The following is a 23,156-nucleotide window of genomic DNA, read 5'->3' as shown; positions in this document are numbered from 1 at the left end:
TGTGTCTCTGAAGCACCACATGTGTCATCTAGTTGCATTATATTGGAGAGCAGCTACAGCCGATATATCAAAAACTCTGCAACTCCCACCAAAACAATCTAGATGGATAAATGTAACTACAGGTAAGAGGCAAAATATGTACTTTTGATTTTGGGGTGAACTGGCCCTTTAAAGTTGACTATTTCTAGGCTCCATACATGCTATCAAGCTTTGAATTTAGTGATAGGTGTTCACACTGTATTTTGCGACCTGGATCAGTACTTGAGTCCTTGAGAAGATCCTGCTGGGCTGAGTCACTTGATAATGACAGCCCTGCAGGAGGTGCTCAGTATGCGTTTGAATGCATGGCATCATGCTAATGCTATCTCTGTGTTGTCATGAAGCAAAAAGCTGCAGTTAAAGCTTTCATCCTGATCATTTTATGGTCCCCACTGAAGACTTTGAGATTTATAGTGCAGTATTTCTGGTCCAGTTGCTGCAGAGGGCACACCCTGACCTCTGTCATCAGCACCTGAGAGGCTATGAACATACAGAGACTTTTGTTACAGTTAAAAGTGCAGAGAACTTGCATCGCTTCCTCTCATTATATTATAATATATCATATTTACAATCAATATATTAAAGTCCAGCAATATAAAGTGAGTGTGCTTCATAATGCATCTTAAGTGTTCTAACAGTACAAACAAGTATAAAAACAAATATGTGTCTCAGAAACATTAATTAATTATAATATAACTTCTTCTTCATATATTCTTCACTCTCGTCCCAAAGGAAAATCCACTGGCCAATAGGCGGCGACAACAGCGTCAAGTACTCCTCACTGAAGCCTCTCTCAGCCAATCAGAGCATAGCATAGTTGTACGCCTCTCCATATCCCGCCTCCCTCATGTATTTCTCGATGTTCAGTGGCTCAGGCACTCTGACAACTGTCCTCCCATTGGCTGATTTCTCTCCCGCCTGAAGTTTCCTAATCAGCTCCGACATTGACAGCCGTTGTTGGGGGTTCCAGTGGCAGCAGGACTTCATGATGGAGTACCTACAAGACCAGGTACAACAAGTTAAACCCGGCAGAAAATTACATGTATTCAGTACCTTTATCAAGTGTAGACACGTTGTTAGCAGGTTATTACAATATTTTACCGATGTGTTAATGAGCAAGGTGCTTTTTTTGTCAGTTGTTGGAACTAGCTTTAGCCATAGCTAACGGCTAACCGTTACCTACCCTTAACGTATCTTACATTATAGCTATCTTAGTTCTCTTGAGCAAGTTCATTTGACAATTTGGATTAAATGTGTTTTGTTTGAAAAGGTTGTTGTGTTTAGAGTAATGTTTAAATTGCCTTGCCTGAAATAAACCAACACCGATGAAACGGAAGAAGGAAGTTTGACATTAAGTCAGCTAAAGTTACTGGGTAAAGTTAGCCTGCTAGCTAAGTATGTTCCTCTTAACTTGGACAAAGTGAGCTGTGCTAATATCCCAGAATAGCCATCTTTGTGTGAGTTAATATGTATGACCTACTGATGACTTAAGAAGGAAACAGAAAGATTTTGTAAACAAATCAAGAGCGAAAAATAAAGGCCAGCTCTGACTTTTTGACAGGTTTAATACTTCCTGTTATGGTTGGTACTCAAAACATGATAGAAAAACAATATATCATCACTCTGTGAAGGTGAGGGTAAGAGGTCCAACCATATTGGGTAGCTACATCTGACAAAATGAAATAATGCTAGTCTCTGTGGCTCTTCCTGAGGTTTCTTCCATCTTTTTTCCCCTCTGTTAAATGGTTGAGGGTTTAAAGACAGACGATGTTGTTCACTGTACATATTGTAAAGTCTACTGAGGCAATGTGATTGCGATTTTGGGCTGTATAAATATAATTGATTTGATCTTAACTGTCAAAATTATTTTCAGATGTGAGTCGTTATCAGTGGCAGGAAATCAAAGCTTTCTCTTAACTGCATTTTGTGAGCTGTGCCAGAGATGGCTGAGCAGACTGAAGGAAAAAAAACCTGCTTTTATTGAGGTCAGTCTAATGCTGGTACTTAATAATTTCAGGCTGATAAAGACCTCTGGACAAGGGTGTTTCCTGTGTGATGCACAGCTTCATAAATACTGTTTGCCTTACAGTGAACTGGAGCAGGTCGCCGGCCGTTTGAGGTGATTCCCTCTTTGAAGATACTGCAGAAGTTCAGTCGCCATGAGCTGAGCAAACGGTGGGTCACCTGCATAGATGGGAGATTTCTATATTAGATTGAAGTATTTTTATTTAAACAAATGTGCACTGAAAAGATTTAAGCCTCTGCACAACTGTAATGCCAAAGTCACAGAGGTTTAAGATACATTCATCTACATTTATCAAAAATAAGATTGAAGTTTGACTGGATTATGAACTCATCCCTGTTGAATACATTTTAAAAATGTATTAAAGTACCTTATTTATTTATTTATTTATTTATTTATTTCGGCATGTTATTAGACAGTCATCATCACACATCATCTTAGTTAAAATCAGATAGTACACATGGCCGAAAGGGAAAGCGGGAGAAGCAGATGCTTATCTAGTCCCGCCCCCGTTGCCCACAGAATACATTATTTCCACAAGTTATATTTCTTTTGTATTTTGACGTACATGTTACAGCAGCATGCATTGAACAGAGCTGCAGTCCAGCTCTAGACAGTCAACAGACTACGTGTGTGTCTGCACAGTGTCTATATTGGTCCATCATGAGTGAACAACAGTCTCTACTTGTTGCCTGGAGTGTAACACAGTCATAAGGTGATCCAATCGATATAGGTTAGTTTCAGTTATTTGGTTGTTAACTGGGATGGTGTGAGAGCTAGTATTGCCGTCTTTATTCATCCATCTCTTCTGTAGCTTTCGCCGCGCTTAGCTTCACCAAGACCTCTTGGTTAGAAGCCACGTCTGCTCGCATCTTTCCCATGTACTCGCACATTTGTAAAGACTTGAAAATAGGTGTATTGTGCACTCTCCTAATCTACAAAGGAGCTTGATATTTATTATTTTCTGGAAACAGTAAGCAAAATTCCAACATTTTACTTAAACGCTATGTTGTCAAATTCTATGATTCATTAAATAAACAACGTCTCTTGGAGGTGTATCTAGAAAACACTCACCCAGTGTGACCATTTCATAGAGGAGGATACCAAAGGACCATCTGTCGAAAGGTTCAAGAAGGACAAAATGTGAATAAAAGAGTCTCAGATTAAACTGAAAACAGTGCAGAGGTGCAAATTTCATCCCCTGTTATGTACCAATGTTTAGGGACAGACATTAGAATAAACATCTGTGTGGATTTTCAAACACAAATTGTTCATTATCTAAATTGTGAACCAGGATGTGAAGTGGCTGATCAAAAAACCTTTGAACCTCTACTACCCAACCTGGTTTAAATGGTTTTATGATTGTTTAAAGCTTCTCTCTGCATATGAAGTGGACTGTAATGTGAAAACTATTCATATCAAACATTAATTCAAATAGATCAGTTATTCAACATCCAGATTAAGTTAGATAAGGATCAAGCTCTGACATCAAGCTCCCTCTTCAATAACATTGGCTGGGACATTTCAATGACGTGCTTTATATTCAGTCATCTTCACTGCATTATTTAATATTCTTTCAGGGGGCTCGGACACTCACACATCACTGCTCTGACTGATGGCTCTTCTGCTCAGCACTTCAGGTGCCTGCCACTTCCTCATCTCCATGTCCTCTACCTCCCCCGGTGAACTGGCCTGTGCTCTCCTGCGGTAGGCTGAGCCCAATCCCCACAGTTTTGCTGTCAGATCTCCACCAACCAGAACGCTGCGAGCTCCCACGTTGCCATGGATGCAGTCCTGACTGTGCAGGTACTCCTTGAAGACAGATAAAGATGGGGTGATAAGAGGGATGCTGGGAATGCAGACTTTCTAGAATTCAGCTTTACAAGGGTGCTACAGAAATTACAAACATCAACCAGACATAAGTGGTTTATACTGTATTCATACGTTGTGTAATTTGCACGTCATTTTGCTGACAGCTTACACTTAACCTGACGTAAGAAGGTTCTGTTCAGAGTCAGAGGTATCTGGGTAAAACTGGGAGATGGAAAGAAGCTGACAGACAATTAGAGCGACAGATAGACAGACAGCAGTTTAACCAACCAGAGCAGAGGCCACTTGTGCTGCCATGGTGAAGATCCTCTTCTCAGTCATATCACATGCAGACTCTAAACTTGAGGTATCCTTCAGTGAGAAAGGAAAAGGAGGAAGAAAAGGGAAAATATGTAAAAAAAAAAAAAAAATTATTATTATTTTTTTTAAATTACAGCAGCTTAACGTCCACTTCTGTGCACTCCTGTTTCACAGATTTGAAATGGCCTCGGGGCCACTGTTTTGGAGACATTTTGAAGTGTCTTTAACGTGATTGACAGACTGTCTTACTTACTTTTACATGAAATACATTTTAAATTTCCATAACTTTTATCACCAGTGTTAAGCTCCAAATGAGATTCAGTTTCAGGTTTGCCTTCACTGAAGAGCACATGTGTAAACCTGTCTCTAAAACTATAATAATCTGTCTTTGTTTTTGGTAATTAATAGATTACATTACCTGTCGACATCTCCACAGGTAGCCCAACAGGTCTCTGTGCTGCAGCTCCTCCACCACCATCATAATGGGCGGCTGCACCGAAACCACACCCAGCAGTGCAGGTAGGAAAGGGTGCGGTCCCAGTCCTGACACGAAGGATGCAAAACCCAAAAAGTGCTGCTTGTCACGGCTGTTTGCTGTTTCTGTGGAAGAGGTTAGATAACAGAATACTTTTTAAACTTTTATTCACACTGAGAATCATCAGAACACCCTGCTTCACTCATACACAGTTAGTCTTATTTGATTTTAAATATTTAAGCATACATTTTTGGTTTGACGAGGCAGAATGTGAGGCTTTTGTGCCATCAATCATTTGTAGTTTTTGAATGTGAAAAGTCACTGAAAAGTCCCTCCATCCTCCACCAATACAAAACCAAATATAAAACTCTAAAAGTGTCTGCAAACAAGTTACAGACCATTTACTCCCTGTATCTCCCAGCTGCTGAAATCAAAACTTCTTCAGCAGACATGTAGTAAGTAGGTGTTTGAGATTAGGCTGTGTTCAGCTGACTTTACCTTTCAGCACTCTCAGGGTGACGTCCTTGTTGTCCATGCGGGCCCTGTAGAGGCTGACTGAGTCATTAGGCTTGATAGAGAAGGACAGTGGCAGTGCAGTGACCTGACTGAAGGCTCCAGGACGCCTCTCTGTGGACATCTGTGGTACTGCAGCCAGAGTTGGCCTGACATTCTGCTGCACTTGTTGAACTGACATTGGCAGCTCTTCATGTTCCAGTGGGTTTATCCCCGGGGGTGCTATTGAGAGAGAGAGAGAGTGATAGACACAGAGCAGAGTGATAAATCTGTATCTGTTCTTAATTATAATGAGAATAAGATGAAAAACAGACACAGAAAGCATGCATGCTTACCGTCAATGCCATGTAGGTTATGTCTGTGGCTATGCCTTTGTGTGTGGCTGGGCCTTTGCGTGTTGCTTTGCCTTTGTGTGTGTGAAGACCTGTGGTAACGCTGAGGGGCTGTGGTCCGTGCCCGTCTCCGTCCAGGACAATACCTCATTATAAACAGGGCCAGTAAGGTGACCAGGGTGCCCAGGAGGAGCAGCGTAGGGACGATAATCACCGCCTGCTCATACTCCCGTACAACTGAGAGAGAAAGAGAGAAGTTCATGTGTAAATGTCAGGTTTAGTAACAGGTTATTTGAAAAAAAGTTATGAGTTGGTCGGATTACGAGGACTTTCTAACCCCCTGTTTATTCTCCTTAAGTTTGGACAGTCCTCCAGTCCTAAACCCTTTTGTGAATTGTTTGCATTCACATGTGTCTCAGGGATGTTAAAGCTTGTATTTGAAAGGTCTGTTCTCAGTGCTCTGTTCAGGGCACTTTGACAGGATGAACGCGCTGGCTGTTAAAAAGGTTGCACCACTCAAGTGTTGACAGGATGTTCTGTCGTGACATTACATCATCCTCCATTTACGCCAGTGTTGATATGTTGATATATAGCTCGATGACGCTGTAATTTAGAGACTGTGACTATCAATACCCTAGGTATTTTTTATACGATCTGTTAATTACAGTGGCACCAGCAAGGTAACAAAGGATAGAAAATACATTTTTAATCTGCTGATCCGATACGTCAGCAGTAAAATCAGTTCTCAGTGAACTGGAGGAATTGTTTGTTCAGTCATAGACGATTTATTTGTTCACGTGTCTAGCTCTAATCCCGTTGTTTAAGTTCTTTGTTTTGTCTTTATTTGTTATTTTTGTCACTGTGATAATAAATCTGTATAATTAGAAGGCATGCAGACAGCATTTATCACAAGTGATCGTAATTGTCATGCCATTTCTGCCTGACTCTGCCTTACTTGGCTGATAATTAAACAAGTTTTATCCCGCTGCATTGTTCCTAGGTTGTCACCATAATGCAATTACGCCTTAATTAGCCAGTAAGACTGGACGGACATGCTAGGATGAGTCATGCATTGACCTTTAGAGAATAAGAGCTGCAGACTGTGCTGATGGTTTGATAAGATGCATTTCCCTGTTGAGCCACTGAACCTCTTACAGTATGTGATAGCTGATACCTGAGAGTTTCCACACAACTGAAACGGTTTATTTGCACAAAACTCAGCAGGACTGACTTTGTTTTTATTCATTTTATCGTTTATCATCATGTCTATCCTGCATGTTGACCCTTCACTGACAACTCCTTTAAAAACAATATTCTAGGTGCAGGCCAACACACCTTTAAATAACATTACTACACAGTTAGCTTTTAGCCATCAAATCCATCATCATATACACCTCCTGTTGTAAAAATCCTGATGTGAATCCAATGTTGTTTCAGAGAAAACAAACTGGAATGTGAAGCCACTGGTCCGTGTGAACACCATGTTCAGGTTGTGGCACATTCTTAGGTGTGGTGAAGGATTCGGAGAAAATCAAAAGTCTTTTCTTGTCATTCTCATTAAAGGTTTGGTTTGAGCTTGAACTTTGAACACATCTCCTCCACAAAGACTCAATTGAAGTCCGACATTTTAGGCTGTTTAAAGTTCATGTTTCTTGACCTGAGACATCTATTGATAGTTGAACAAATATGTAGCCTAAGCCGACCCTCTGAGGTTAGTTTAAGCTAAGCCCTAACTAAGCTTCTCTCTGAGGGTTTTGTATAAGATAATATTTTGAGTGATTATGACTAAAGACTGGTATATTTTTGCAGGTGGCCAATTCAGTTTTTGTTTTTTGTCAGGTTCCTGGTAGCTTTACACATGAAGTGACAAAATGATAATTCAGACCTATCGCTGCGTTTATGTGGAAAACCCCGAAAAACATACAGTTGGGGTAACGACAGTTTAAAATGTTATGAACAAAGACAAAATGGATGTAAAGAAAGTCCTTCTATTCTGTTTCCTACAAAAACTACAGAATAATCTTAAAGTCTTTACTGCAACTACTTTAAATAAGAAGTTATGAGAAGAAAATCATTTACTGCATGAACACTTGATGTTAGTGACGTAAGTGAGTGATGTAACATACGTGTGATTTGTGGTAAAGCCTAAACATAATACAGTAATACAAAAGACTGATATGGCAGTTGAAAAACATATTTAGATAACATGATTATTAATTGTGTGATGACGAAGACTTCTCAGCAGTATCTGTGAGTCAGCAGCTATTACTACATATCATTGTGTTTCCACTAATCACCTGGAGCTCAAGTATTTCATGTGACTGATCTGGAGGCTGGATGTTGCAACATCATTGTAGGTGTCAGTTTCATAGTTAAATAAATAGACATGATGAGATATTTTTGTTGTTTCATAACCAGACGATCTCAGTTAATTTCACCTTAATGGCTTTGAACTAAAGTCTTCGTTTAGTTAGCTGTTGTCTGCTGATACACTAGGTAGCTGCTAGTGAAATGGTAAAGATTAAGTTTAGACTGTTTTTTTCCTTCAGCTGTTGTCAGGTAGATATAATATTAGCTACTAAATACAGAAGCTTGGTTATTAACATGTGAAGATGAAGCACAGGACATCAGCAGGCGAGAGGAAGAATGTGAAGAGGGGGAGAGTAGTAAAGGAAAATGTGAGAGGAGACGTGCTGAGGAGGAAGTGATGACGAGAAAGAGACAGATGAAGAGCAGCAGTTGTGTCCTTACTGCAGAGGTGGTCGTCCGGTGCACACAGATTATCAGCCGTGGAGTTGGATGACATGCTGGAGAGGAAGAGAGGAGCACAGCGAGATCAACATTACCTCTGCTCAGCAGCCAACTTAAATCCCCTGAGCTTAGAGAGAGCATCTGCCCCTCTAATAACTCCATGTAGACAAGAGCAGTAGCTGAATGAAGGAGCTGGTTCAGAGTTTAACTGCTTTAAGAGAAGTTTTCCAGTAAACAGCAGAGCGCTTACCCAGAAGGATGACGACTATTAGCGATCAACTTTCAGAAAATAATGTAAATATTTACTGCTGCCTTTTTATCCGTACTTGCATAGCAAATATAAACTGTGACCTTTGTTATCTCGACTCGACTCGCACGGCAAATATCAAAAGGAGTGCTCCATGACTAGTTTTCTATGTGTATAGTCAACCTGCTATCAGTTACACAGATAATAGTGGAGCAGAGATCAGCATTACCGTCGCTCAGCTGTGACCCAAAATCCATAAAAGCCTTGAAAGGATAACCTGGCATTCAGCAGCCCATTAAACTTCTCAAATCACACGTGGTGATATATCATTTCCCCTTGAAGTGTTATTTATTTCAAAGGTGTCACATCAGTCGGGTTATTTTTACCATACGGTATATTGTCATTTTGGCTAAATGACCCGCTTTTTATATCGAGCAGCTGATCAGTTGGTTGTTTGTCAGTAAAAATGTTGTAGTAGCTTCAGAAGGAGTCTAGGATCTGAGGTCGTCAGAAGTATTGATGCTTTTTTAATACCACGCGATTAAAACGATAGAGAAAAAAACAATAGCTCAACGATCAGATTTTCACCCCAAAGCTTTCCAAATATTAACATTATCCTACCTTTTGTGACTTGGCCTTTTTTTCCCTTTTTGCTGAGGTATCGATAGTGTTATCGAGTATCGTTTTTATATACTAGTATTCTGAAAGAGGCAGTGTTAAGGTATTAACTAAACTAAACTAAATGGCAACTACAAACATTCAGGTGAAAGTTCACTGTTAAAAGGAAGACAAGTTTTCTATCTCTGCTTTTTTCTGTTTTTTAAAATGGAAATGAGCAGTACAAGCCATCCTTCCAGCTTCCCTGTCTTTTCAACTCGTGTCACCATGAAGTCTGTAACCTAAAAGCTCATCAAATAGTTTTTATTGTTGCTGACATGATCAGGTTTTAGACGATTCTCAAAGCAGGAAATCGAAGTGAAAGACATTTAACCATAACTGATGGAGAACTTGGCGTCACAGGGGGGAAGTGAGGTGAGTGTGTACTGAACGGGAGGGTTCCTGAGTCGGTGTGCTTGTATGCAAATTTCCCCTGAGCACATTTGATCCTGTGTTTGATTGAACTGGTTTCCTGGATTTTTTAACAACAGAAATATTTTACATGACTAGAAAATCCCATACTCAAATCAGGAGGTTAAAAAGGAGGGTTGGGGAATAAACTCTGCACGTTTACTGTTGTCCTCCTGTACGTCTGATTTCTTTAACAAATGTAGCAGAGAGTGAGGTGGCCTGGTAGAAATCATAACACTTCCTGCCTGGGATCCAGGTGTTCACACTTACCTGTGTTTCTATTTTCATATCTTTTAATCGGGGTTACTCGGGATCACTGATGAGGTGAGCCGATCGCCAGGGGATCCTGTATCTTGTAACATCTTGTACATGGTGATATAATGCGATGTCAGAGATTACCCGAAAGACACGACACAGTCTATCCTCTATCTTAAAGTCTGTTATTGAGGTTAGAATTTATTATTCAAATTAAAGATGTTGAGCTTGCCTTAGTATCTGATGGAGCTTTGAAATATTAAAATCTTTAAGCTTTTCGCAAGCAATACACTTAAAGTTATATGACTAAATATTTAGAGAGAGTGTGAACATTTTATTGGAAATATTAAACATAAAGTCAATCTATTTAACAGCAGTGACTCCTATTTAAAAGTCTGTGCCTGATATAATATCATAGCATCATATTCTGTTAAACATTATTACACAATCCAAATAATAATTATAATGTGAACTTGTCCTATGGAGCACAAGGATTTAAAATTCAGTCTTCACTGCTGATTGATGGGGCTCAGCAGGCAGACATGTTGCTCCACCAGAAAAATATCTTACTTTTATAACATCTTAGTTCTGATTGTCGTCCTAATATTGCCGTAGGAAAAACCAACCATCGATCCACAGTCGTCGATGTACGATCCGATCACCGAGCGACTCAAGCTAAGTACTCACCGAGTCGTTCTAATACACAGTTGATGAAGTTGATAATGAATCGGCGTTTAAAGTATAAATGTTATCAACCTATCAGTCGGCTCTGTCACATTGAATATGAAAATAAAGAACAGCCTTTTCATTCAAGCCGGAGTTTGCCCTCATGTTTTGGTAGTAAAATTAATTTTAGTTTACCATTTAAAACTCTCTTCTAAGACTTATAATAACAGAATAAAACAAAAAATACACAGATTTAGAATAAATAAATATTGAATTCAAATTAATTACACATATTTTGAACCTGTTATGTCAATGAAATATAACAAGTTCTTTATGTACATTAGTCCATTACTTGACTAAGTGTTTTTAGTGAAAATAATTTATAGAAAATTTGGAGGCTTACATGTCAAATTATAAAAAAAAAGATATTATCTTTTTTGTATTTTTTATTCTGACCTGTTAACTGTGTCAAGAAACACAGGTAAATGCATGTAATGTACACAACAAGCTGCTGTGGCAATGAAATGGTCTTAACATCCAAGTGAAGACATTACCAGTGCAGAGTGTCATGTGTTTTAGACTGTATGACCTGAAGTTAATGTGGGAATAATGCAGTGTCATCCTCACCTCTCAGCACAATTTTACTCTCGGTGTGACAAATACTGGCACACGCACACACGCCTCCTTTACGAAGTCACACAGGTATGTAGTTAACATTTCTTAAGACAAAACACACACAGACACCGACACCTGCCATTACCCTGAAGAAACGGATGCCACTGAACCTGTTTGCCTGCATTGTTCTCCCACATTCATTTGCACTAATATCTCTCCTGCATCAACAAGACTGAGCCAACACACACACACACACGTAAACCATGAGAACAGAAACTAAAATATGCTGTTAAAGACACACAGACGTATGTCTAAATGCACACATAAACAAGATGGTGCGTCAATACACAATCACATAAAAGGTGTCAGGATTCAGGTGTGATGATACCATAATATTGCAGCGATACCATTTACTCACACACACAGTAAGTGGTTGTACACACATTTTTCCAACACATGATAATGCACCAGAAGACAGACAGCACTAGAGCTTCAGCAATTTATTCCACTTGTCAATTAGTTGAGGTTAAAGTAATTTTTCATCCAAAAATGGCAGAAAATGCTGTTTACACTTAACACTACAGTAAGTAATTTCCTGCTTTTCTCTGTTGTATGTCATATTTCACTGAATATCTTTGGGTTTTAGACAAAACAAAGCTGGGATGACATTTTGTAGACCAAAGTTTTAATTGATTAATCTAGAAAATAATCGGCGGATTAATTTATGATGAAAACAATCAGTCCTACACAGACCTTTCATGTACACATACAGAATAATATTACAATGCATAGACACAGACTACTTTATACGTGAGTAGGGACCCCAAATTTGTTTTTGTGATATACAATTCAACATCACAAATGAGGGATTTAGCCGCTGTTAAACGTCTGAGTTTCAGTCACACTTTCGTGTTTCAACAGTTTTATTTTCCATCTTACCTGGCCAACTCTCTGGGGCTGCTCAGGTGTCAAAATCTGTGCGCTCCTCGTATCCAAAACATGAAAGTTTGTCCGTCCCTGCCAGCCACACGAGTGCAGACTTGTAAGTCCACCTGCTGAGTTTTCATGTTTTCGTAGTCAGTCTGCAGTGTCGAGTTAAATCCACAGGCAGACACATTTCAACTGAAGATACTGCTGATGTGAGAGTCTCTGTTTCTGTTTTGCCGTCACCAGCTCGCTGTGCTTTCTCACTTGTGTCTTTCCCGCAGTCTCTCTTTCTCTCTGTCTCTCTCTCTCTTTCTCTCTCAGGTTGGCCACACACCCCCCCCCCCCCCCCCCTCCAGCACTTTTTCCTTGTCACCCTTATCACCTGCACACACCTTGCAGTCGGTGTTGTATTTGCTATGTGCATGTATGTGTGTGCCACTGTCTGTGTGTTTTTGTGTGTGTGTCGAGTGGCCAGACAGCTGGCTGTGTTTGTCAGTCTGACAGACTTGGGGTTACTAAGTAGAGGGGCGACACGACGTATCTGTATCTTATAATGGTCGAGGTGCAAAATCAAAACCAAAGAACTTCTATCCAAACAAATGAACGCATTGCAATGTACTATACTGTAGTATATAATTGAAACAGCAGTTATCTTGTGTTTGCTGTTCCTCAAGACAACTTAGAGAGAAATTTGACTGAAATTAAAAAAAAAAGAAGAAAATGTTAAGACAACTGTCAAGATATTATTCAATTCAGATAGATGATAACATCACATCCTTGCCTCAGAGAGAGATTTCTGAAGGTGTCATGTCTCGATCCTCCAGAATAAATGTACAGGCTAAAGGAAATAAGTGTTGAAGCTGCTATTGTGTTGAAACTTTGAGACAGTTCAGATGTTTATCTACTTTCCTTATGCTGGCAAGATATCTAAGAAACTGACTTCATTGCACGTATCAGTTTTATTTGAGCTGAAAGGTGTGACACCAGCTCGTGTGTGTGTGTGTGTGTGTGGTTCACCTCCACCCGCTTCCCTTTGAATAGTCAAGCTGCTGTGCTGACACACCCACACACACTGATAGCACTTTGATCAGGTTCAGTCATGGCCACCGCATTTATCTTCATCCATCTACATCTAATATGTTTTCACTAGCTTAATGTTATCGCTTATAGACGATCACTGTTTCATGTGCTTACAGCTTCCGTGTCAAACGTCATTATAGTGACCTTGTTTTTCAGCCATTTGCTCTGTTAAACTGTCCTTCAGGAAAAGACTGAAACTGATTTGAAACATTATTTAAATCTTTATCCTCTCACTGTATTGTTGTGTAAACTCCCTTTAGTTTCAGCAAAGACCTCAGGTTTACCTCAGTGATGATGTTAGGTGGAATCTAATGTGTTAATCTAACCCACCTTCAGTATCGTGTTAATTTTAAATAAGCCTAAAGGCATTAGAGGTTGGTTACATCGGACTGGAGCCACCAACCCAAAGCGTACATTTTTGACGACCTGACGACCAATCTTTACCCAGAATCACTTCACTAAAATCACACCAAACACCAAAATATATATGTATGACGTATCATTTTCAGTAGTCTGAAAGAATTCATATTATAGAGGAAAAATGGCTGCATGTCTCAAAATCAGCCTATGCATTAAAAAAACTATGTCTTCAGCCCATTAGCAGCAGCATCCAGCATTCCAGTAACGTAGTACCATCTTTTCTACTGGCAGAAGTAATTGCTGGGCTTACACCAGTAGTTCTGACCACTGAAGATCCTTTGGGTGATGGAGTGGAAAACACTGTTGGGGACTTCAATCAGTATTGGTGGAAGGACAGCTACAATGTTAGCCAAACATTCAAACAGGTTGCCGTAGTAGTGGAAAACAAATATCACTAAGCAACGTTTAACTCTTACAACAACTGCTGTTACTACCTTCAAACTTTTTTGGATGTAGTCCTGAGTACAGCAAACCAGGCGTTCTCCCGTGGACTGTACTCACCTGTTTTTTCACCTGCCACCAGGAGCATCATTGAATGGGAACAACAAACACAGAAGTTTACGCTTGTCCTCAAATCCATCCAATCCAAATCCATCCCGTTTCCATACAGGCGCTTTGACCAGCCACTACAGGTTGTTTGTGCAGCAACAAAGAAATTATACCTCACTAGCTTCCTACATGCAAACAGTATCGTTGTGTTTGATGGAGCTCCTGGACAGGCCGGACGCTGTGCTGCAGTGTCTTCACACAGTGTCTTTGCAGCAGGGGGGGATTGCTTCTCCCCCTCCTAACAACCAGGGCACCCCATGTCTCTTTAGATCTTTAGCAACAAGTTATTGGTACAGCACTGCGAATAACTTTGACATTTCTGGAATTTAGTCTTTCTAGTTCACTGCTGACTTAACTTCACAGGGGTGGGCATTTAGCTCGGGGCAATGGGTGGGTGGGTGGGGGGGGGGGGGTAACCCCAGCTGGAGCTAGTTTACACCATGTCCGAATATGTGTGAGAGAGAGAGAGAGAGAGTGAGTGTGTGTAAGTGTTTGTGTGAGGATCCATGCATGTGTATGTCTATCCCTGTGTTGCAATGTAGTGTGTGTGTGTGTGTGTGTGTGTGTGTGTCCTGGCGTCCAGCGTGGTCCTGGTAATGCTGAGACAGACGGTGAGCGGGTGGGTTTATTTTTGGGTCAGTGACAGTGTGTCAATGGCCGCAGATGCGTCGGAAAGGAAGGCTCTGAGATACAAGCAAACCCTGGTCAGTGTCCCTCTCTCTTTCCTCTTGTTCTTTCTCTCTGTCGCTTTCTTTCTTTCTGTCTTTGTCCATCTGTCTGTCTCTACGTCAGCCTCTCTTGCCACGTCTGTCTGTCTGTGTTGTGTGTCGGCAGTGTCTTTTCCCCGAATCACCCGTGTCATTCTTGCATGACGCACCTGTATTGGCAGTGCGAGCTTCATGCATAGATGGAGCCTGTCTTAACTTATTGCATGTGTGTGCCTGTGAATGAGCCACGTACTGTGTGTGAGTTCTGGACATGGTGAAGACCAATTAGCTGATGTATAACAACAGGGTCACGCACATGGTCACGCAACAGGTGCACCTCCTTCACCCCTGATCTTGGCATGCACACATACACGTGCACACACACACATGCACATACACACTTTGTCGCTGTCTTGCCGTTTCCTTCTGACTTGCCTGCCACCTGTTTGCTACCCTTTCTGCGCCTCCTTTCTTAAGCTCCGGTTGGTCTTAACACATGTAGAAAGTACTTCTGTGATGTGTAACACAGTATGTTTGTATGCATTTAAGTGTATGTACAGTATGTGTGTCCTTGCATGTCTGTGCACATCTACAGAATGTGTGCATTCATATTTTTGCATGTGTGAGTGATTGTGTGTCCATTTGTTTGTGTTGTCCATGTGTGTTCCCAAAGAGGGGAAACCCGATCGTGCATTTGTGGAGGCGCTAATCTTCACCATTCATGTCGTGACATGTATGTTTTGGGACAAGGGGGTGTGAAGGGTGTCTCAGAACATCTGGAGGACTTTCTTCATGGCTTTGGGATGTTCTGTTACACAACCCCTCAATGCTCTCAGAGTTGTTTACTTGATGTGTACATTGAGTAACGGTGGGACAAAATAGCGATGCATCAATATATCGGATCGCTTGCTCTCGCGATATGTTTATCGATACACTGTTGCCAAATATCGTTAATTTTATTAAAACGTACAGGTGCTGTAAACAGATACCCCTGACAGTTTGACTCAACTAGAGTCACTACACCATGTGGTGTAAATCTGATTTACACAGATTGAATTTATAGAGGTTTTGTTTTAGTATTGTTGTATCCTTCCTTTAAACATTTTGACTCCAGAACTGTTCTGATTTCTTACAGTTTGTGACCTTTTTTACATTTAAATGACGGCACACATGAACAAACTTCAGTCATTGTGTTCGATTTTAAAAAAGCACGAAGTGAAGACAATTTTCTATACATTGTTTCATCAGTCATATTCTAAGAAACTGACCCCACAATGCAGTGAATAAATGCACAATTCCTGCACTTTTTAGGGGGATTTTGTATTCTTCAGTTAGACAGATATTGTGACGTATATACTGTACTGTACTGTACAATACTGCAGAATAGCTTAAAGTTTATTGTGGGCAACGTTTATCCTATTGTATGGTGAGTTACTGTGATTCCCACCCTTGTCATTGAGTGGCAAGAAAATAAATAAATAAATCAGGTCATCATGCATGTGATATAACATTAATTAAGGGGATCCTCTCGTGCTGATCACAGAAATTGAGGAGACAAAGTAAAAGCCATAAACAAAGCGGACATCTAAAACAAGTCGAAGGTGTATATCCACTGCAGAATCCTTAAAGACTAGTTCATACAGCCGCAGAGCCTCCGTGGTGTTGATTGGCTGGTATGTGAGTGCTGGTGCTCATTTTGACCTATAGAGTTTAATGGTTGTTGAAACCCAGTGCCTGTGAGTAGTCCAGGAAGTGCAAAGTCATCTAACCTGTGTATGTGTGAGAGTGCGCTGTTGAAGGCTATGTGGGCCTTGGTAACCCTCATGTTTACACTGTCAGTCATGGGAGACGGGATATAAACAGGAGAGTCGTGTCACTTTTTTGTCATTTTGAATGTGCGTCTTTAGGTCTGTGTACATGAATGGTAATCGTCCCTTCAGGATACTGTCACTCGGCCGACAGACGGGGCTAAATTTGAAACACTGAAAAACAACAATGAGAATAAGATTAATAACTCCCCTGATACAATCTACTACAAAGACAGGGCACGTTGCCAGGAGTTGGCAACCATGTAGAGAATGTATGGAGTTAAACCCTCCTCTATTTTAGAAGACCTTCATATGCATTAGCACATGCACGTTTAGCTCTGTACGGAGGTATGTGGACATCAGAGGGCTGACAATGACATAGTGGTGTTCGTTCTCACAATGTGATATGATTCAGTTTGAAAAATCAGCTGGTACTAAACTACTCACATTTGGTCATTATAACAACAAAACAGCAGGCCAGGTTCGATCCAAATGTAACACAGATTTTAAATGAGGGGTGGAGTAAATCACGATATGATATGATTTACAATACGTTGCCCAGGATTACCATCATATCACGATACTGTGATTCTGCAGTAATAAATACATCGCTAGACACTTATCTGACGAGATATCACGATATATCCGTCTAACTAAAGAATGCAAAATAACTCTGTATTTATTTACTGCATTGTGGTGTCAGTTTCACAGAATTTGACATGAACTGAGAGGAAACAATAGAGTCTTAGTGCTTTTTATCTCACGCTGACTGAAACTTGTCCATGTGTGCCATCATTCCAATGTAAAATAGTCATAAACTGGCAAAAGGCCAAACTGCCAGGAAGCAGTTCTGGAGCCAAAATGTTTAAAGGAAGGATACGACGATAGCAAAACAAAATCTGTATAAATTCATCCATGGAAATTCAGTTTACAGATGTTTACACCACAAGGAGTCATGAAGTTGGGACTTTGAATCGAGTTGTCAGGGGTTTCTGCAGGTATTAATTAAAAATATCCATAACTGGCACCAGTGTATCGATAATTGTATTGCAAGAGAAAGCCATACGATATATTTCCGTAACAAGATTTTATGTTTGTTTCTTGTATCGATCGGAGTCTCTTCATCACTCCGCACAGATCTGATGTTTTCATCTGTCGCAGTTTTTCATCTCTTCATTGGGAGCTTCAGTGGATATTTAAGACACAAGCTCCCATTCCATCAGCTAATGTTTCTGCCAAGTTACTAACTGTAAATTTACTAACTGTAAATTGGCTGATACACTCCTCTGGAATATTGGGCAAACTAAGTCGTGGAAACTTAAGTTGTTCGGAGTTGTTTTACATGTTTATACTTACTCCATAAGTCCTTGCGGGACAACGAGAAGGACAAACGGAGAGAGTCACACACATTGGAGAAACTGAGGAATATGATGAGACATTGAAAGGTACACTGATGGTGAGAGAGACGGCGAGAGGTGTGGGAAGTGTAATGAGGAATATTGGATCACACCGGTACTAAATTTAGCCCAGAGTAGTGTTTCAGCGGCGGAGAGAGAGAGAGAGAAGGAAAGAAAGGAAGGAGAGTAGGGGGGAAAGAAGGAAGGAGGTAAAGCAGTACAAGTGATTAGTGCAGAGTAGAGTTTCACTGGTCAGGAGGGGAAAACAGGAAGGAGAGGTAGAAAGAGGTAATGGAGGGAGAGCGTGGGAAGGATGGATTTCTGACAACATAACTCTGTGGCGGCCATGTTGGAGGTCCTCCTGTCCTGGGCTGCATAGTAGTGAACAGCTGATGATTGCATTTCCAAACATACAGCTTAGGTGTCTCAACCAGATCAGGTGGAGATGTTCAATTTATCTGCTCTTGGAGATTGTCACCACTTCCATCATCGAGGCTTGTTAACAGTAACATGGTCAGCTGAGCAACACTCGGTTGTTGTAAACATACCTGGTTTTGTCTTAGCTAATATTTCTATAAGACCGTATTTGTGTATTACTTTGGCACAATTTATTTCGATTTAATGTTGATTAAACAACATATTTAATCGTCTTTATTATTCTCAAAGTAAATACCAAATAATCATCGTGTGCATCCAGATTGTTGCGTGTGTTTTGTTCCTTTTAGAATAAGTTGCGTTGCTAATGTTGGGGCTGATAAGTCAGACTTTTCTGTGTGAATGACTTTCTGAGTCTAAAGATGAATCCATGCAGTGTGTTACTTAAGGTGTGATGTTGACAGTATATCATGTATCTGTCTGGGATGGTAAGGTGATAGTTGTCCTCTTTCCGCTGCATTTGTGTGTACTCTTTGTGTGTGAAGCCCTTGCAGACAAGAGCTTTTAGGACAGGTCAGAAATAATGTATGATGAAAAAATCCTTCCTTTTTTACGGAAGCAAGAAAAAAAGTCCGACCTAAATAGTTTTCTTTCCAAGTTCCACAAAAAAGTTTTCCCAGATGGTAAAAAAGTGTTATAATCATTTATCTTAAAAGTTACTTTTTTATCTGTGAAAACAGGTTGATAAGAAGTTTTGTGAGAAGAAGGTGTTGTTGTAATATTCATGTCCTCCACAAGAGGCAGAAGTGCACCACTAACCCAAACAGGTCTCAAATCATTCCAGGTGAGTTTTACTTTCTACATGCGCTCTAAACAAACGCTGTATATATATTATGTGTTTGTTATTTACTGTCACATCTCTTATCTGTTTGGAAAATGGGGTCGTGGTGCACGTACGCTTGTTGTGGCCACAATGAGTATTACAAAAACAAACACTTTGAAAATGATCCTGACAAAAAGAAAATGTAAATTCTAAAGAATTAAAAGAAAAAAAAAAGATCCAGGTAAAACGTTTTTTTTCACCTGGTAAAAACTTTTTTCAACCCGTTCTTAAGTCAGATTTTTACGGGTTTAATTAATTTATTTTAGAAATAAACACATCTTCCAAGTCTTGTGTCTCACCTAAGTATACTGTTACACGGATCAACAGAACAATATGTTGTGTGATACATTTTACTTGAAAGAAATGAGCACCGCCTACCAAATTAAGACATCCGTGGCTTCTATTGTTTGAGTTTGTGTTGTGTGTTGGCATTCAGTTACAGCACATTGTGTATTATGCTGCTCAAGTTTCACTGTGCATTGACCGGCATCTCTGCTCACACAGTATCACCAACACCCTATGTGTGTGTGTGTGTGTGTGTGTGTGTGTGTGTGTGTGTGTGTGTGTTTAAATACACCCTCCATCAATCTGTCTGTCCATGAACCTGCTAAATCAGAAGCTGTTGAAAGGACACTACTGGGACATCGTTAATGTCGGCCCCAGAAACAACTTACCAGTTTGTCAGTTGTACTCCTGCAGTTCTGTTGTCTGCTCGTTAATATATGAGCCCAAGGCGAATATTTGTGGTACAGTGCTGAAATATTAGGCAAGACTTCATAAATAAAGTTTTCTGATTCATGATTCTGAGTAGTGGAGTCTACTTTTAACGGTTTACTTTCAGATTTGAAACTTTGAGTTTGGTGACCTCCAGTGGCCCTACGTAGTATTGTTTCATGTTACTATAACACTTTTTATAATTAGTTTTAAAACCACCATCCTGCACTATTTTATTAAAAGGAAAAACATCAGTTCACAGTAATCATTCCATCAAACCAAACGCAATACAAATAGAAATACGTTATTAAATACTTAGCATATATACAGGCGCACATTTTCTTCTTCTCTTTTGCCTTTCCTAAAAGTTGTAGTAAAGATGTATTTTTTTCTGTAACTTCTGGTCCTGAAGTGTGTGTAAATGTGTAAAAGTGTGCACAGCAGCTATCAGTTGCAAGAGTGAACATGATGCAGAGACAACCTGAGAATCTAGAAAGTTTAAGTCCATAAACCATTTAGGTCCTTGTACTTTTTCATACCCGCACACTGTGATTAATTTGGAAAAGAAAAGAGGAAATATAGTGGAGGGGATGTAAAAAAAGAAGGTGTCTATGTAGTGAGGTTTTTGTTGTGTGAGAAATGCAAGAGGGCATCTCCTAATGATAGAGATATTTGTGTTTGTGTGCGAGGGAGCGACAGAGATGAGAATTAATCTCTTCCCCAGATGTCCCAGGCAGTTTTAATGGAGTCTGTCCAGAGGTGATAAATCTAGAGGCAGAGCCCATGTTTCCGCTTCCATTAGCTGTTTGGGTCCACACGTGGTCCTGTCTATTTTTAAAATGGACTCTTCTCTGCCTCTGTGCCAAAGGGAGAGTACTACCACACTCCACATTCTCACTTGCTCAGGGACTACCTGTACATGTTTATGTCTGATGAATGAATGCTGGATATCCACATGATCTGCTCCCTTCTGTACTGATTGATTAATGGACTGATTGACAGCTCTATGGGGAGTACCAAGAAAACCAAGGAGGCTCCGGCAGACGGGAGGCCGCACGCCTGCTGACAGAGAGACAGATCAAGAAGCATGGCAACCACCCCCGCAGCCATGGGAGGACGAGGCATGGACATGGCCGCCGTAGCCATGGTCAAAACGGATACCACAGTCGACATCAGCACGCCTCTCACAGCAGACACAGGCACAGGCATCAGTCCAACCTGGAGGCTGAGGCTGCTGATGAGCAAACAGATGAACCCGACCTCACATCGTCTATGAAGAATAAGCGCTCCTTCTCCAAGTGTCGAGGTGAGAAATCCAGAGGAAAGACGAAACGGGCAGTAAATGAACAGATGCTTTATTACTTCTGTTCTGTGAGCGTTTGATGTGTTTGGTTTTGTCAGACTGCATAGCACGAGTCCAGAGATTCCTTGTAACCAGGTTGGGAGAAGATTGGATCTTCCTTGTTCTGTTGGGCATCACGATGGCGCTGGTCAGCTGGACAATGGACTATGCCAGTGCAAAGAGCCTTGAAGGTAACACTACAGTACCCACAATGCATTGCAGAAGCAATTAAAGTAGAGGAAAGGCATGTTCTTCTATGCCTGCTAATTTCCCTTTGTCTTCCTTTCCTACATCGACCCATTTCTCCTCACTTCCTTCCTTTTACACTCGTAATATTCATCCTTCTCTCTTCTTTATAATCCCTCACTCCTTTGGTTTTTCTTTCCTCTTCTTTCTTCCACCTCTCGTCTTTTTCTTTCCCTCCTTCAGCCTATAAATGGATTCATGGGGAGCTGAAGGGGAACATCCCTCTGCAGTTCCTGGCCTGGGTTTCATATCCCCTGATGTTCATCCTGTTCTCCTCCCTCTTCTGTCACCTGGTCGCACCTCAAGCTATCGGTCTGTACCCCTCTTCTTCCTCATGCCTGAGTCCTCATGCCTCTCTTTTCTCATCTGCTGGTAGTTTCTTATGGAATGTAGGGAAGGTTTTCACTACGACCATAAATGCATCAATTAACAAAATGTATTGATATCTTCATCTGGGCCAATCAGTGACTAAAGATGCCATAACATCTGACTGGAGTGAAATCTTGCAGAGTCTTAGCCCTGCAGGGTGCATGATCACCTACCTTGGCTTCACTCAAATACAAACTGTACATTGTCTCATACCATCTTCACATCAGGTGATTACTTTTACTATTTTTCTCAACCTCTGTGCCACCTTTTGTCTCAGGTTCTGGTATCCCAGAGTTGAAGACCATCCTGAGAGGTGTGGTGCTAAAGGAATATTTAACTCTCAAGGCCTTTGTTGCTAAAGTCCTCGGTCTGACTCTTGCCCTGGGTAGTGGGATGCCTGTTGGCAAAGAGGTGGGTGAACTGGACCATTAATTCACCAGTCACTCCCTGCATGTGCTGCTTTATAACATCATTTAACTTGTTTTGTGCTCATCTCCTCCACTCAGGGCCCCTTTGTGCACATTGCCAGTATCTGTGCTGCAGTTCTCAGCAGGTTCATGTCCTTCTTCTCAGGAGTTTATCAGGTAAGCTGATGTCAGGAAACATTTTCAGTTACATTTAACATTGAGAGTGTTTATTAAAAAAATGGAAACTGCATGAGATACTCCTCATCTATATGTTGTTTTTTTCTATTGTGTCAATCCTGCCTCCTCTTCCTCCTCTCTGGATCAGTAGAATCCATACTGTTATACAGACATCCTGACAGTGGGCTGTGCTGTTGGGGTGGGCTGCTGCTTTGGTACTCCACTTGGAGGTACACAGCCTTTTGTCTTTCCTGATCTAAGATAGCCATGTCTCTGCATTAGAGATTTGTACATTTCACCTGTCAAATTCACATGTTCACTTGTAGGAAGTTAATCACCTTTTGACATCTGTGCGCACATGAAACTGAAATTTGGAGGCCATTTAACTTCAGGTTGTTTTCATGTGCCTTACTTTATATGTGAATCAGTGCATTGTTCTCATTTCCTGCCTGTTTGATGACTGATTCTTGATCCTGTTTTTTTCTCCACCAGGTGTGCTCTTCAGTATAGAGGTAACATCGACGTACTTTGCTGTGAGAAACTACTGGAGAGGATACTTCGCTGCCACATTTAGTGCCTTCATATTCAGAGTGTTCTCTGTGTTCAACAAAGACGCAGGTACTGACTGGAGACGAAGTATT

The 23,156-nt window shown here is 40.7% G+C and overlaps 1 protein-coding gene and 1 long non-coding RNA gene across 6 annotated transcripts in view; both read left to right on the top strand.

Moving 5' to 3' along the window:
• The first annotated feature begins 959 nt into the window (after positions 1-959).
• Positions 960-3,732, top strand: LOC311272919. Its single transcript, XR_014624619.1, has 4 exons — positions 960-1,048; positions 1,913-2,024; positions 2,129-2,214; positions 3,643-3,732. It is a non-coding gene; the product is annotated as an uncharacterized lncRNA (long non-coding RNA).
• Positions 3,733-3,778: 46 nt separating this feature from the next.
• LOC311272908 (chloride channel protein 1-like) overlaps positions 3,779-23,156 on the top strand; it is a 52,996-nt gene continuing 33,618 nt past the window's right edge. For 4 of the 5 annotated variants that reach the window (XR_014624617.1, XM_084379654.1, XM_084379653.1 and 1 more), the window contains exons 1-9: positions 3,779-3,868; positions 4,629-4,803; positions 20,977-21,280; positions 21,376-21,507; positions 21,746-21,874; positions 22,209-22,342; positions 22,438-22,515; positions 22,667-22,745; positions 23,008-23,133. Coding sequence is in view for 4 of the 5 variants with exons in the window: in XM_084379654.1 (XP_084235780.1) it covers positions 4,675-4,803; positions 20,977-21,280; positions 21,376-21,507; positions 21,746-21,874; positions 22,209-22,342; positions 22,438-22,515; positions 22,667-22,745; positions 23,008-23,133 (1,111 nt within the window). In the remaining variant the exon portion in view is untranslated. Of the gene's footprint in view, positions 3,869-4,628; positions 4,804-14,650; positions 14,795-20,976; positions 21,281-21,375; positions 21,508-21,745; positions 21,875-22,208; positions 22,343-22,437; positions 22,516-22,666; positions 22,746-23,007; positions 23,134-23,156 lie in introns of those variants that run through there. The other variant, XM_084379652.1, reaches the window with a different exon arrangement.

The sequence above is a fragment of the Pagrus pagrus genome, assembly GCF_965226575.1.
Source record: "Pagrus pagrus genome assembly, chromosome: 17".
Taxonomy (NCBI): domain Eukaryota; kingdom Metazoa; phylum Chordata; class Actinopteri; order Spariformes; family Sparidae; genus Pagrus; species Pagrus pagrus.
This window is presented reverse-complemented; position numbering and strand designations above follow the sequence as displayed.